Below are 13,215 nucleotides of genomic sequence, written 5' to 3'. Positions count from 1 at the left end.
GGACAGTCCTGTCAAGTTGTGTGTGGGCTGTGGTGCTGAGTCTGTGTCACACAGTGTTCCCGTCTCAGCACATTAGATCCAAACCTCTGTGATGATGCAGCAAACACAGGGACGTCAAAGAAAATGAAGAGTAACATAGTACAGATGTACTAATACACAATATAATATCATTTGAATTCTATTTCACTTTCCAGCACTATCCTGAGGTTTGAGGTTCATGCTTTGTTTTGTTTTTTCCCCACAGGACAGGCCGGGGTCTGCCGACCTTTAGTGGCTTTATTATTATTTTTTATTTAGATTGTGGTCGACGAACTGTGGGAACTTGTATTTGTCAAATAGGGTTCCACAAAGTCAGATTTCATTCTTAGAGAGGACTATCTTGTCCATTAGTTTGGTGTAAGAGACATATATATGTAATTAAACATTTGTTAATTAATTGATTGACAGAAAATTATTTGACATGTTTCTACCTTTTGCTTGTTTTATATTACTGGAAAATGCTTTTGGGCTGTTTGTTGGACAAAACAAGCAATTGGAAGATGTTATTTTGGATATTGTAGGCGTTTTCTGACTAAACAAATAGTCCAAGAAATGCTTGACAGATCAATTGATTATGAAAACAGCTTGCAGTTTCGGCCCTGAATCTGTGTACATCTTGTCTGCGTGTTTCATGTGACTGACTTAAAACCTTTAAATGGAATTTCACTCTGTTGCAGTCTAGTATCTTCTTGGGTTGTGATATTTGCATGTTTTTGGTGGATGTGTCATTTGGTCTGTAAATTGGCTCACAGCTCTGCAGACTGTTTGGGTGTCAAGAGCAGCACAGGCCTCTAGGGGCCACAAGCGGGGATTTTAGAGCAATGTTGATACTGATTTACATACAAGAGGCTCTTTTTTTCAGCATGGGACCCAGGTGCTCTGTTCTGCATTGGGACAAAGCCTAATGAAACATGACAAACATGTGGGAACCCACCAGAAGCGTGACTGTGACCCAATTTGTTGTTCACACCCATTGTAAATAGACTGAGGGGTGGAAAAAACAGCAGAAACAGATGGAATATATTCATGCTTTGCTTTTAATCACTTCATAGAAAAAGTATTTCAGATTTATTTTTGAACACAATATACAATATAATACCATACATTGTGTGAAACATTTAATAACCCACCTGCAGTAACTGGCGGACTTGAACATATTATTGACAATTAAAAAAAAAACCATCTTTCATGCAGATAGTGCTAAATCTGGCTAACCATTTGGACACAACTAGGACCAAAAAAAGCTTGAACATAGATAAACAATGTTAATACTGACAAATTTGAATTTCAAAACTGCTAACAAGTTTGGTCAGAAAGAGTTCACACATTAGCACAATCAGTTACATAAGATCATGTTTTGTTGTTAATTCAGAACGATTCACGTCAGTGCCGGGCGTATTGTAGCATGCTACCAATACTGTCCCCGTATCTTATCTACTTTTACATGAAGTGCATTAAGTGTAAAAGGAGACAATCGCTTTGTGTTTGTCAGTCAAACCTGTATGCTGGATGGAGAAGCTTAGGTTGTGACAAGTCGCTGAGAGAAAATAAGCTATTTGTGTACTTTGATACCAAGCACTGACTAAGCTTCGGTGTTCCTTAGCTAGCTTGTATCCTATATCCAAGCCTATGCAGTTTAACATGTCCTCTATGTTGCCTCTGGGTTACCAAACTGCTGCTGTCATATGAAAACCTTGTACCTTCAAAAACTGAATTGGTCCAAAATTGTTTAAGTAACAAGATGAGAATATCCACATTTTGGCTGTTTTTAAGAAATGTAACGAAGCTAAAATTTAACATAGAAACTAGTATATTAAAATTCCAAAATGATGCCAATGTGAGAATATTTTTGGTTTAATATTCAAATATTCATGCATAATAAGATTAATATATAGTTTTTCATTTTCTTGTCTGCAACATTACATTAAAAGACAATATTAACTTTTACGTAAAAATAAAAAGGCTGTTTTGAAGTTAAAAGATTCTCATGTGACAACAACATGACTCTTTAGCTGCTGCTCTGCTGGGCACTCAAAACATTGTGCGAATATATACTTAGATATATTTATATATTTTTATATATATATATATATAAAAACAATATATAATACATATATAAAAAGACTCTAATCCAGAGTCTTCTACACATTAGACACCACCACTTCCAGGTAATGCAAGTGCATATAAATTAAAATAGATTTTACACTGAAACAGTATTTCTTATTTACAAGCTTAAAGTGTAGAATAAATACACACTGTTATAAACAGCAAAAAGGACCAACTTGAGCTCCTAGCGACAAACAGTAGCGACAAAAGGTGTGGAGTGATAGGGGTAAGGCCAGATTACAAAGTCAGCACATCCAAACACACATACAGAAACACACACACATACAAATCCTTCCATACATACAAACTGCACACAAACGATTGCCACTTAAGCATGCTGGACTGAAATGAAGATGAAGTACCTTTTGAGTATATCAGTAAACCAATATGAAAACGGAGAGATGTCATTACAGATGCAACTAGAACGTCCAGAAAATTCAGTTGTGGAAGCCATAGGAGTAGATATGTGAGGTCTGCAAACCATTTTCAACCCATCTTCCTCAATGCACCAGTGAAGAAACAAAAAGAGGCATTTTTTGGTTTGTTTTAAAACTAGAGCACCTAATTATTCTTCTCTTTTTCAGAGGGTACAGTCTGCCATGCTGATTCCAGCAATTCCATCTGTGTCAAATCCTAATAACCCGACTGTCCTGGAAACCTGATACAGTGGAGGGGGAGGGGAAAAAATTCAATTGACGTCAATGAGCAGAAGCAGCACTTGAGGGATTTTTATCGCAAGGAAGAAATAGCCGGCCTGATTGTTTTGGGGTTGTGTCCTTGGAGCTCAGAGGGGTTTGTAAACCATGTGAATAGTGGCGCTGATGAGGGTCTGAGAGCCCCTTTCAGACAGGCAGCTGTAAGAGCACCTTTAATCATCTGGTCTGGGCCTGATTGCAGAGGGGCAGGGGGCGTTACATCAGACGGGTCTGGGGTCAGGACCTGTTCCAACTAACAGGATTATTAAGACTGCAGCATACCTGTGGGCTAAAAATAGATTCACTGCCGTTGTGCATTTTGTCCTTGGCAGACTTCAATTCTGATTTTATCATACATTTAAGCAGCTTGTTTTCACGAGCTGTTTGTTTTTAGTCCTGCTTGTATTTCTGCTTGTTTTATCTGGTGGTAGGTTGTAGGTTATGAGGGTTTGAGCTGGGCACACCTCAGTTTCACACCAACATGATGACAACTGCAAAAATGAAAAGACGAAATGGTAGAAATAAAATGTCTCAATAATTTTATACTGAACGTTTAGCAGGAATACCTGACCATATAGTTTCAAGTTAAGGATTTTATATCCTTTCTGAGTGTTTTGCATTAAAAGTCCCGTTTTGGTGTGAAAAGGTAGGAAGCCCCAATGGTCTGCAGACTGTAACAAAGAAAAGGAGAAAAAAAAAGATGTATGATATAGTATGAAAATAAATGTGATGTATTTCAGTGTGACAGTGACATTCATAGATTGACATCTCATATAGAAAGCAACAAACTGTGACATGAACCAAGAGTGAACATAAGCATTTGAATTCCATGCATAAAGAAAAACATTGTGCTCAGATTGAAAAACAAATGTGCGTAGAATGTGGGTGTTTGTGTTTCCCTATTCAGATGAGTTTGTCCAAGAGTTGTTTGTCGACATTTGTTTGGATTTCTCTATTGCCCAATACATGGAAGACTGTTCTCTTTTTAACATACAAAAAAGATTTTGCTCTTTCAGATAAGAAAAAAAAACATTTCACAGACATACTAGAGTGTTCAATAAATAAAAAACTATTATAAAGACAATAGTAAAAAAGGCACACAAAAGTCCTTTGACAAATGGTACAGGAAAAAAGTAAACACTTTCTCTTGCTATACAAACGTGTCTCCATCAGTAGATCTTACTCTATGCTACTTCTAGATCATATCATATCTGTAAAAAAAGTCTTAAGGTACAAAACTTCTCTCAGTAGTGTCAATGTCCATTTAATGCCAGTCCAGAAAAGGAATGTAACCATTTCCCAAACTGGCCAAAATCCTTCAAGTTCCACCCTCAGTCTTGCCTGTCCACCAAGACTAAAATGTTCGCAGTAATTATTTCCTGAGAACTCTGAAGCCGCTTCACTGAAACTGTCCGTCCGTGTCTGGCTTCAAACACCCAAGTGCAAGACGCCCCTGTGCGGGCCAAAACTAAGCCCTTGCTTCTGTGGGCTTATTAAAAAGCACAGCTGCAAGAGGATTTCCCCTCTTTTTCCAAAAACTTTCAATTCACCATGTGAGCCTGATGACGAAGCCCTATGTATCTGTAGGTGACGCCTCATGTGTCACGATTTCTATTGCTGTCATGGGCTCCATCATTCTGCCCTCCTCGTTCTCCTGACCGTCCAAATAGTCCAGGGGAGGAGATCGAGAATCTCCTAGACTATCATCCTCCTCTTCTAATTCTTCTTCTTCCTCTTCCTCCTCCCCTTCGCCATCTTTCTCTATTCCATCCAAGTCCTCCTCATCCAAGGTCAGCTCAAACTGAAATTTCTCCCCGCCTCCCTGCCCTCCAGTGCCTCCGCTGTGCCCGTGCGTGCCCTGGTCATAGAAGGGAGGGGAGGGACTCTGGGGGATCATGCTCTGGTACCAGTTCCTGTTGTCCTCCAGGGTGTCCAGAATGTCCTGGGCGTCTGGGTGGACCAGATCAGCCCAAGTCTCCCAAAGAGGGTGCACAATGTAGTCGATGAAACCCACCTGAAAGAGACAAATGACGGTTAGGAGTGAGTTCTTTTGAGGTTTTGATGCACCCATGCGAATTTGCACATCCATCGTTTTTTGTGAATAATTCAGTTTCTATGCTCTTTGTTGCCTACCTGGCTCTTTTCCACTGAGGCTGTATGTTTATCACACATGGGGCTGATCTCCATCCCCCTCTCCCTCTCTCTGTCTCCCTGGTGGAAGAACTCCTCCATTATCCGATCAGTCCACTGACGATACAGCTCCAGGGACTTAGTGGGGTTACTCAGGTCAGCACAGTGCACCATGTTACGCAGCACCTGTAAGTAATACAGAATTTCAATGTAGTAAAAAATGTACACACGCTAAATGCCTGTACCCACAATTAGATACAGTATAGGAGAAATTTGATTCTTGCAGGACAGACATTTAAGGCTAATTCTATACTGAGCTTTGTTATGAAAGGAGGTCGGAGTACACAACAATCTAATAAAGAAGAAATCCTAGAAAGACCATTACAGGAAGAGTGTAGAGGGAGCACTTAAAGGCAAAAAGAAGATGGATGGAGTGAGAAAAGGAGTGACAGTGGGAGCAGAGGTCAGCTATGTAGGAGGGCGGCTAATGATCATTGGCTGAGTAAACTCTGCCAACACTGGCTATTGATTAGAGCTATTAAAAGCAGGTAAAAGAGAAGTGGAGGGCCTCCAGTATGTTCAGTCACAAATACATAGTCCATATATTGTACACAGGGTGTTTTGTATGATTTTTGCTCTTTGTCTGTTAAGTAAGAAATGGTTTTGCAAAAACAAACATCTACCTGTATCCTGTCGGTGTAATTGTCCAGCAGCAGCACTCCAGAGCTCGTCACCTTCTTAGTCTCCACCATAGTCTTCAGATCAGCCAGCAGACTCATGTGTTTGGACATGTCAGTGGCTAACACCTGGACAAAGGAGAGCAAAAAAACCCTGTCAGTATCAAGATAATTCAGACAGATTGTGTTTTAAATCAAGATGATGGTAGAAGAGAATAGAATATGAATCAGGATATATTACCATGTCAATGACCATCTTGCGTAGGGACTGCCTCTGCTTCTTAGTGAGGTTCTGGAAGATATCACACTTGTCTTCCTGTAGTAGCTTGAATCCCACAGCCAAGTGGTGGTTTTCCAGCACAGACTCATCGTTGTACATCAACGCCAGCTCAGAGTCTGGACAGAGGTAAAAACAAGATTTTAATATTTTAGTCTTTATTGTGACTACTTCTATTTGGTTAACAAAAGCAGCAGTTTATATGTTATAAAGAAAGCAATAAATTAGATGACTTGGTTTCATGTCAAGTAATATTCTCACTTACTGGTATTGATTAGGAATTGGTTTGATACTCCAGGATGGTCAACATCATGGATAGCTGCAGCAAAGATGGCTGCTAGGATCTCAAGATCAGTGAAGACCGCCTGTGAAAGAGAGACAGTAAGAGAAGAAAGAGGAAGGAAAAAAAGAACATTAAGCTATTTCTGGAGATGAAAAATACCAGCACAAAAAACAGAACAGTTAATCCATGCCTCACTAACTATTGATTCCCAGAACATTGTGTGGGAGAGAGATAGCAGACCCAGGGTTGTACATGAAAACCTTGCAATTAAAATATCAGATTTTATGCTTAATGTGATGGGAAATGCAAATGTTTTGGTCACATTCTGCCTTTAAGGAAAACAGCAGACAGCCTGGGTCACACAGGGCCAGAGAAATGTTTTCCTAAATTATATCCTCAACCAATTATCAAACAAGCTGTGTGCCTTTCTGTGAAAATCCACTGCGACAGAGTATAATACTGCGTCTGATGGCTGAGAAAGATGAAAGATGGAACACTAAGAAGTGTAAATCATGATCTAAAGGCTGGGGCGTCCTGACCTGACTGTATCTCACCAGCTACTCCAACTTCAGGAGAGATCTGAGAAAAAGGCATACAGGAAAAATCTGTATGGATCGACGAGTGTTTGAAGGAAGGAGGGAAAGTTCCCTGAGTAAAGTGGAAGGGAACAAATGATTCACTGGAAGGATGCAGAGCTCTTCAAAGCGAGTGTGGCACTCCAGGAAAGTGGGGTGATGTAAGAGCTCCCTCTAATTTAGTTTTCCCTTATTTCTGAGGATACATACTGGTCAGAGGATGAGATAATGTAAGAAGAACCTGATCTGAGGTGCTAAAAACTGAGACTGAAATATGAGATATAACTTACATCCAGGGCCGGAGTTGAGAGGAGGATGTGTGTGGACTGGGCTACGTCAGCAGCATGCAGGCTGTTATGGTAGGCCACATCTGAATGGTAGTGGTCTTCCAATGTCATCATGTAGGCCACAAACGTATCCACTGGGATCTTAAAATTCTTTAACAGGTCTCGCTCCTAGAAAAAGATCAAAATCTATTTAGGACTAAGAATGCAAAATTTTAGAAATACATAATCAAACATACATATTCATACATACATAATCAATAGTGACAAAAGTAGCACACGCCATACCTGGAAGATGGCGTACATAATACAGGTAAGAGGTCGGTTGTTGGAGTACTCTGAAACAGTGAAGATGTTCAGGCCCCACTTGTTCAGATCCTCCAGCTCCTTGGACAGCAGCTCCTCCTTATCGGTCTTGACACCAAAGCGAGAGATGCTGCTGCTGGAGAGTGAGGGTCCATGGGAGACCTTCTTTACTCCACTGATCTGTGTCATCAGCTGCCTCGGGTGCTTCTTCTTCTCTCGTGTCTTAGACGTTGGTGACGGGATCTCCACCTCATTCTGTTTGTCTGAGGGAGGGGAGAAGAGATATTTTCTGTTTTAGAAAAGTATGGGTCTGTGTTGTAATATGGTTCTGAGTAAAAACCAAGCGGGGTGTATAGGCTGCCTGAGGACCCAGGTGCACTATAAAAGCACCTGCAGCAGGTTAGCTCCTGAGGGAATTATCGATTCAGCCGTTTATTTATCATCTATCCCTCCATTCATTTGTTCATTCATGCTCCCTTCCCTCCACCTGCAGTCTCTGTCTGAACTCCCACTGTTCATTCGTCTCTGTCCCTCTCTCTCCCTCACAGCACTTACTCCCCCGTCTCTCAGCAGGTGGCTCACATCTCATCCTCTGTTCTTTTCACTTTCATAGGTCAGTCCATTGACAGACTGAGAGCTGGGGCTTCTGCACAGTTAAAGTAGTCCCATAAAGATGGTCATTTAAAAAGCAGTTGGATCTTTTGCAGCTTTATCAAATCACTTAGTATAGAGTCAGATTTTTATGTTTGGTTAATTCTATTTATAAGCCTTTTCAGCTACATCTGGATACAAATAAAGTGAATAATAATTTTCCAAAAATGAAAAAAAAAAAAAAAAAACAAATCATGCAAGGCTTTCATGTAATATTCCTATTGACAAAAATACGCACAGAAAAAACACCAAGTTTCTTGTGATAACCAACCAGGCCCTTGTGTTTACTGCAGTAAGAGAAGAACTGAATGAAATCCTGCAGGGACTGGCTATCGGCATGTATGTGAGCTTTACACTCATCTATCAAGCCTCGACTCAGCTCATTGCTGGCCTATCAGCCTTCCCCTGTGGAGGGTTATTCAATTACCAGCTGTAATTCAAATAATCACTCTCATGCTCTCCGTCTCTCTCTCTCTCTCTCGCACTGTTGTCTCTGCCTTTCTCGCTGTCTCTTCAGTCCTCCAGTGGTAATTGAGAATGGGCAATTAAGCGCTCTCAGACATGTGCTGCGTGGGAAACAAGGGGAAGAGCAATATATTTCCCTCCAATTTATTACAAGCCATCATTATCACTGCTGTGGTGTGGTGTTTGTCTGTGTGGCCCGTATGTGTGTGTGCGTGTGTGTATGTCTGTGTGAGCGAACTGATTGTGTCACAGACAACTTTGTTGTGTCATTCTTATCGTCATCCGTTTCTACATAAGTAAGGGCTAGTTTACAGTAAACGCTGCACACACTGTTCCACAATTGACTTGATCAAAGTGATAAACTGCTCTGGGTGTTTGTAGTACAGTTATCATGATCCTGGTTTCTGTATTTCATCAGATTAAGTCTCTCTGTTGCAGTTTGGCTTGCAGTGCGTCAGTGAGTCACATGGGTTTGTCTCTTACAGTCCTGTTTTTCCTCTGTTTGCTCTCATCTCAAAAAAAAAATTAGCAGGTGAAGTAAAATATGTTTCATGCTCTCCCCTGTCTCTCCTTTTCTGGATTTCTCCTCTTCCTTTCCCCTGTCACCTCCCACGTTTATTTCGATTTCATATGATTCCTTTTCATCCTCCTCCATATGCTCTAGTGTGAGAGACACAGATGCAATGGGGAAGGGGGGGGGGGCTTTTTGGGGACTTTTTTTTCTCTCAGTATATTCCCTAAGTTAGGTGTGGTCTGCTGTGAGCCGATCAAAGGGAATTATGACAGAATTATGCTGCGAGAACAGCTGTGGCGGGGGAAAGGCACACGTGACTGGCCATCATGCTGTCTGCCAACAATCCATAATGGAAAGCCTAAAATCGTGGTTTGAAATTGCCCTAGATGGGATTCTTGTTTATCTCAGGAATTACCCAGGTTCCATGAGCGCTGGTTTACCAGTCAACAATCTGCCTCACCATCAGCTGAAAAATCTAAAAACCAAATAGTCTATAATAAACTGCTGGGGATTTGTGGTAGATCTAAGAATGACCTCTATAAAACCAGGCATATTGCAGGAAAAGGTATTTTTTCTGATCCTGAATGGATGCTTTTATAAAAATAATATAAAGCAGAAATGAGTGTATTACCGATGTGATACTGATCTTAATGGATGGAAGGATTTAACAGTCCTCCTGGTCAGCTGAGGCCAAACTGTGCTGCTTCAGCCATTTTTTCCCTCCTCTTTAATGTTTACCCGTTCTTTCTTTGTACCACCAACAGGTTAATCCTGATTTCTTTATCGAAGCGATAGTCATCTCTGTCTGGATTCTCAGGGCAGCGAGAGCGGGAGGGAGAGGTGGAGGGACAACAAGGTGTCCCTGCTGACAAAGATGCATTAAGACAGGGATGAGTCACCCAATCTGTCGAGCTCATCTCACTGCCAGCAAAGGGGGTTCCTCTGTACCTCTATTTTTTTCCTTCACTGCAGTCAGCCCCCTCCCTCCCTCGTTTGGCATCTTCTGCCTCTCCTCACCCCTCCTCTCGCTCTGTATGGTCTGAGGGATCCGCGAACAACACTACACCGGATCAGAATGCCAATCGATGGGAAGCATAGTGTCTATAAATATTCTTAACTACCTCTACATGCATTCTGTCTGGCATCTTATTATTCTTTTAGTTTGTCAGTCTTTATTATCTTTAACCCATTTATTTGTCTATTCATGAGCTTCGTGCATCTATCTTCTGGCAATCGTCATGCTTATGTGGAAATCTCACTTTTACAAAAAGCCAACTTTTCCACCAAAAATCTGGAAAATTGGTAGATTGTAAAGTTTGGTACCAGGATCATGTAACAGTTCCTACAAGCAGGTAACAAAAAAACTGAAGAAGTACTATTTCTAAAGACGATATAAATACATATATATTTAGCAATCGCCATCTATTCTCAGATCTCCAATATTCAACCCACGCTGACAGCATCCAGTTCCAATCCACTTACTCTGAGTCGGGCCAACAATCTCACTTGTCAGTCAAATGGTGGTTTTTAAAGTAGCCAGCCACTTCAGTATATTTTTATTTCTCTAAATATAATGAGAAATGACCAATTTTACATTGGTTTTAATGGCCATTTTGAGCCCAGTGCAATAAACATCTAGACAAAGCTTAATGGCGCAGTGTTTTATGGTACGCCCCCACAGAAAAGCCTGCCAGAGCAACTTGCACAGCTTAACATCATACGAAAGACTGAACCTGCAGAAAAACATTGCGGCAAAGCAGAGAAGTGGGTATTTTTGTGAGTCACCAAATATTTGTATGTATATTGTGTATATTTGTATTTTTCTATGTATTGTAAACATACAGGCCATGGTTGTTATTCTCTGTAGTGACTGAAGGTGGATTATATTGACCAAATTGGTGAAATTGTTAGTGTGATTCTAAGTATATGTTACACAAGATCTTCATTTACCTAGGAAGGTGTTGGAGATGAATTCGGAAACCTGATTCCCAGACCGACTCATCTCAGATAGGTGCGTCAACTCCCGATTCAACATTCTCTTGAACTGTAAGAGAGAAAGAGGAAAGAGGACGAGGGAGAGAGAGAGAAAAAATGTCGTCAGTTTCCACTGAGGGAAAACCTGGGAGAAATTATGGTTCAAGATTCCATGGAAAATACAACAGTGCCCAGTTTTCCTCAACCAGCTCGAGAATATTATTTAATTACAGCGTACAATCAGTGGGGGGGGGCACATCTTATTTTCCCCTCCATTTTCCCTTAAATTAATTAGAGAGCAGATCGTTATTTGTGTTACCAGTGGGGAGGCCATCACCTTTTAATACCCCCCAATTCACCCCCTGCAACCAATTTACAGTTTTATTACACAGAATCACATTTTTGAGCCCTGTTTAACTGTTTTACTTGCGTCAGTGTACAAGAATCTCAGTGATGTCAAGAGGAAAATCTGAACACAGCTCCCTACATTCCTCTTTGTTCCAGCATTTTGGTGATTTTCATGTACCGTTTTACATTGTTATCAGTTTTTAATAGATAAAACTGATCAGGGAGACAGATGCATTTGACAGTACACAGAGATCCAGGCACTGCAGCAGCAGCTGTTTATGACAGACTGATGCATGCGCGTGCACACACATACACATTATCACACATACAAACAGACACACAGCTCTGCAGAGGGCTCAAGATGGAGCCTGAGCCACAAAACACCATTCTGTCAGACCCCCTTCACCATGATGGAAATATCTCTTGGTGCAATCAGCCTAGCACACTATCCTGAAAACCGTCACAAATACAACTGGTATTATTAAACTGCTAATATTCTTTAGAAATGGCCTCTAAAACAACAGCAACACAGCTCAGACTGGTACAAATGAAACGAGTGCGGTATCCCAACAAGCTACGTAGATAAGCGCCACACACCTTAATGTAACCCCAAGACACCGACAGCAGGTAATTGGCTTCAGGCATTTTGGACCCCGTTTTCTCGTTCCTACACAAAGCCAGAACTGTAATCCAGTAGAAAAAAAATAGAGGCAGACGAACAGGATTCTTTCAACGCCGAAAAGGACAAAAAAATCCCCTCTTCTCTCCTCTTGTGTTTCTCTTCTCAACAGCTAAGAGAGCAGCTTGATGATGGCTCACTCTCCCTCTCAGCAGCAGAAAAGGGCCAGCTCTGAGTCTCCATGCCTGGGGATGGAGGGATAGATGAATGTAGGGAAAAGTAGGCACTGTAGCCAGGCGAGGCGAGGGGGAGATCCAGCAGGCTCGGTGGATCGGCTGGAGCAGCAGCAGCTGGAGCCGTGAGCTGGGGACTCTCAGCTAACTGATGAATAATGGAGAAGAAATAAGGAAGGGAGGAGGGGAAAAAAACAGCGATGGAGACAGGAGGAGGAGAAGGAGGAGGAGGGAGTGAGGCAGCGATGTTCATCTGACTGGAGGGGGGGTTCCTCCACTGGATTTGTCTTGCTTCGCTGCTCACACTGCTGTAGCGCTCACTCCCCCTCCTACCCTGCTTCTCCCTCTCTCTCTCTCTCCCCCCCCTCCATGTTCCTCCCTTTTTCATTCCCTCCCGCTTCTGTCTCTTTCTCCTCTGCTAGTCTGAAAGCCCCAGCAACACTATTCAGAACACATGATTTGACAGAAAGTGCGGAGACGGGGGGAGCCCTTATTACAGCTTGGCATTGGTGTATATATACAGCTCTGAAGGGGTGTCTGAGTGATTGATAGCTAATATCCAGACATGGCTTCCAGATGTAACTTTTCATGTTTTCCCTTTTCTTCTTTTCCAGTTGTGCAAGAGCTGAAGATAAACCCCATCCTCTTCACTTTCCGGCCCCTGTAATTCCCTCTTAAAGCTATTTTTTATGAAGTCAGCCATTGTGAAGGAATGTCAAGGAGCCGTACGGCAATTCCTCCCCTCTACAGTAAAACAATGAGGGTTGAGAAAGGGAATGGGGCACGTTTTGAGGAATGTGAATGCACAGTGACAGTATTTTTATCACCATCATCTCTATTATCATCCTCTCCTCTCCCTCTCCCTCTTTTGACTCTTCTGTTGTCTCCTGACATCCCCGAGTACAGCAGCCATTGTGGAGAATTCATAAGCCTGTTCATTATCAGCATCCTATAATAATATTAGATGCTGTCAGGGTGTCTGTGGAAGGCTATTTTTAACAACCGAGAGACAACCAGAGAGTGGGGAAGAAAAGGAGAG

General features: G+C 41.6%; 1 protein-coding gene across 4 annotated transcripts in view; it reads right to left on the bottom strand.

The window, feature by feature from the left end:
• Positions 1 to 1,058: 1,058 nt before the first annotated feature.
• The window catches only part of pde4ba (phosphodiesterase 4B, cAMP-specific a), a 117,459-nt gene continuing 105,302 nt past the window's right edge, over positions 1,059 to 13,215 (bottom strand). For 3 of the 4 annotated variants that reach the window (XM_041039615.1, XM_041039616.1, XM_041039617.1), the window contains 8 exons: positions 10,953 to 11,046; positions 7,355 to 7,635; positions 7,073 to 7,237; positions 6,190 to 6,289; positions 5,889 to 6,043; positions 5,654 to 5,776; positions 4,974 to 5,156; positions 1,059 to 4,854 (listed from right to left, as the gene is read on the bottom strand). In XM_041039615.1, the coding sequence (XP_040895549.1) occupies positions 4,414 to 4,854; positions 4,974 to 5,156; positions 5,654 to 5,776; positions 5,889 to 6,043; positions 6,190 to 6,289; positions 7,073 to 7,237; positions 7,355 to 7,635; positions 10,953 to 11,046 (1,542 nt within the window). In that variant the 3' untranslated portion in view covers positions 1,059 to 4,413. Of the gene's footprint in view, positions 4,855 to 4,973; positions 5,157 to 5,653; positions 5,777 to 5,888; positions 6,044 to 6,189; positions 6,290 to 7,072; positions 7,238 to 7,354; positions 7,636 to 10,952; positions 11,047 to 11,921; positions 12,379 to 13,215 lie in introns of those variants that run through there. The other variant, XM_041039618.1, reaches the window with a different exon arrangement.

The sequence above is a fragment of the Toxotes jaculatrix genome, chromosome 6, assembly GCF_017976425.1.
Source record: "Toxotes jaculatrix isolate fToxJac2 chromosome 6, fToxJac2.pri, whole genome shotgun sequence".
In the NCBI taxonomy this organism is placed as follows: Eukaryota; Metazoa; Chordata; class Actinopteri; family Toxotidae; genus Toxotes; species Toxotes jaculatrix.
Note: the sequence above shows the minus strand (reverse complement) of the source record. Positions and strands in the feature narration are given on the sequence as shown.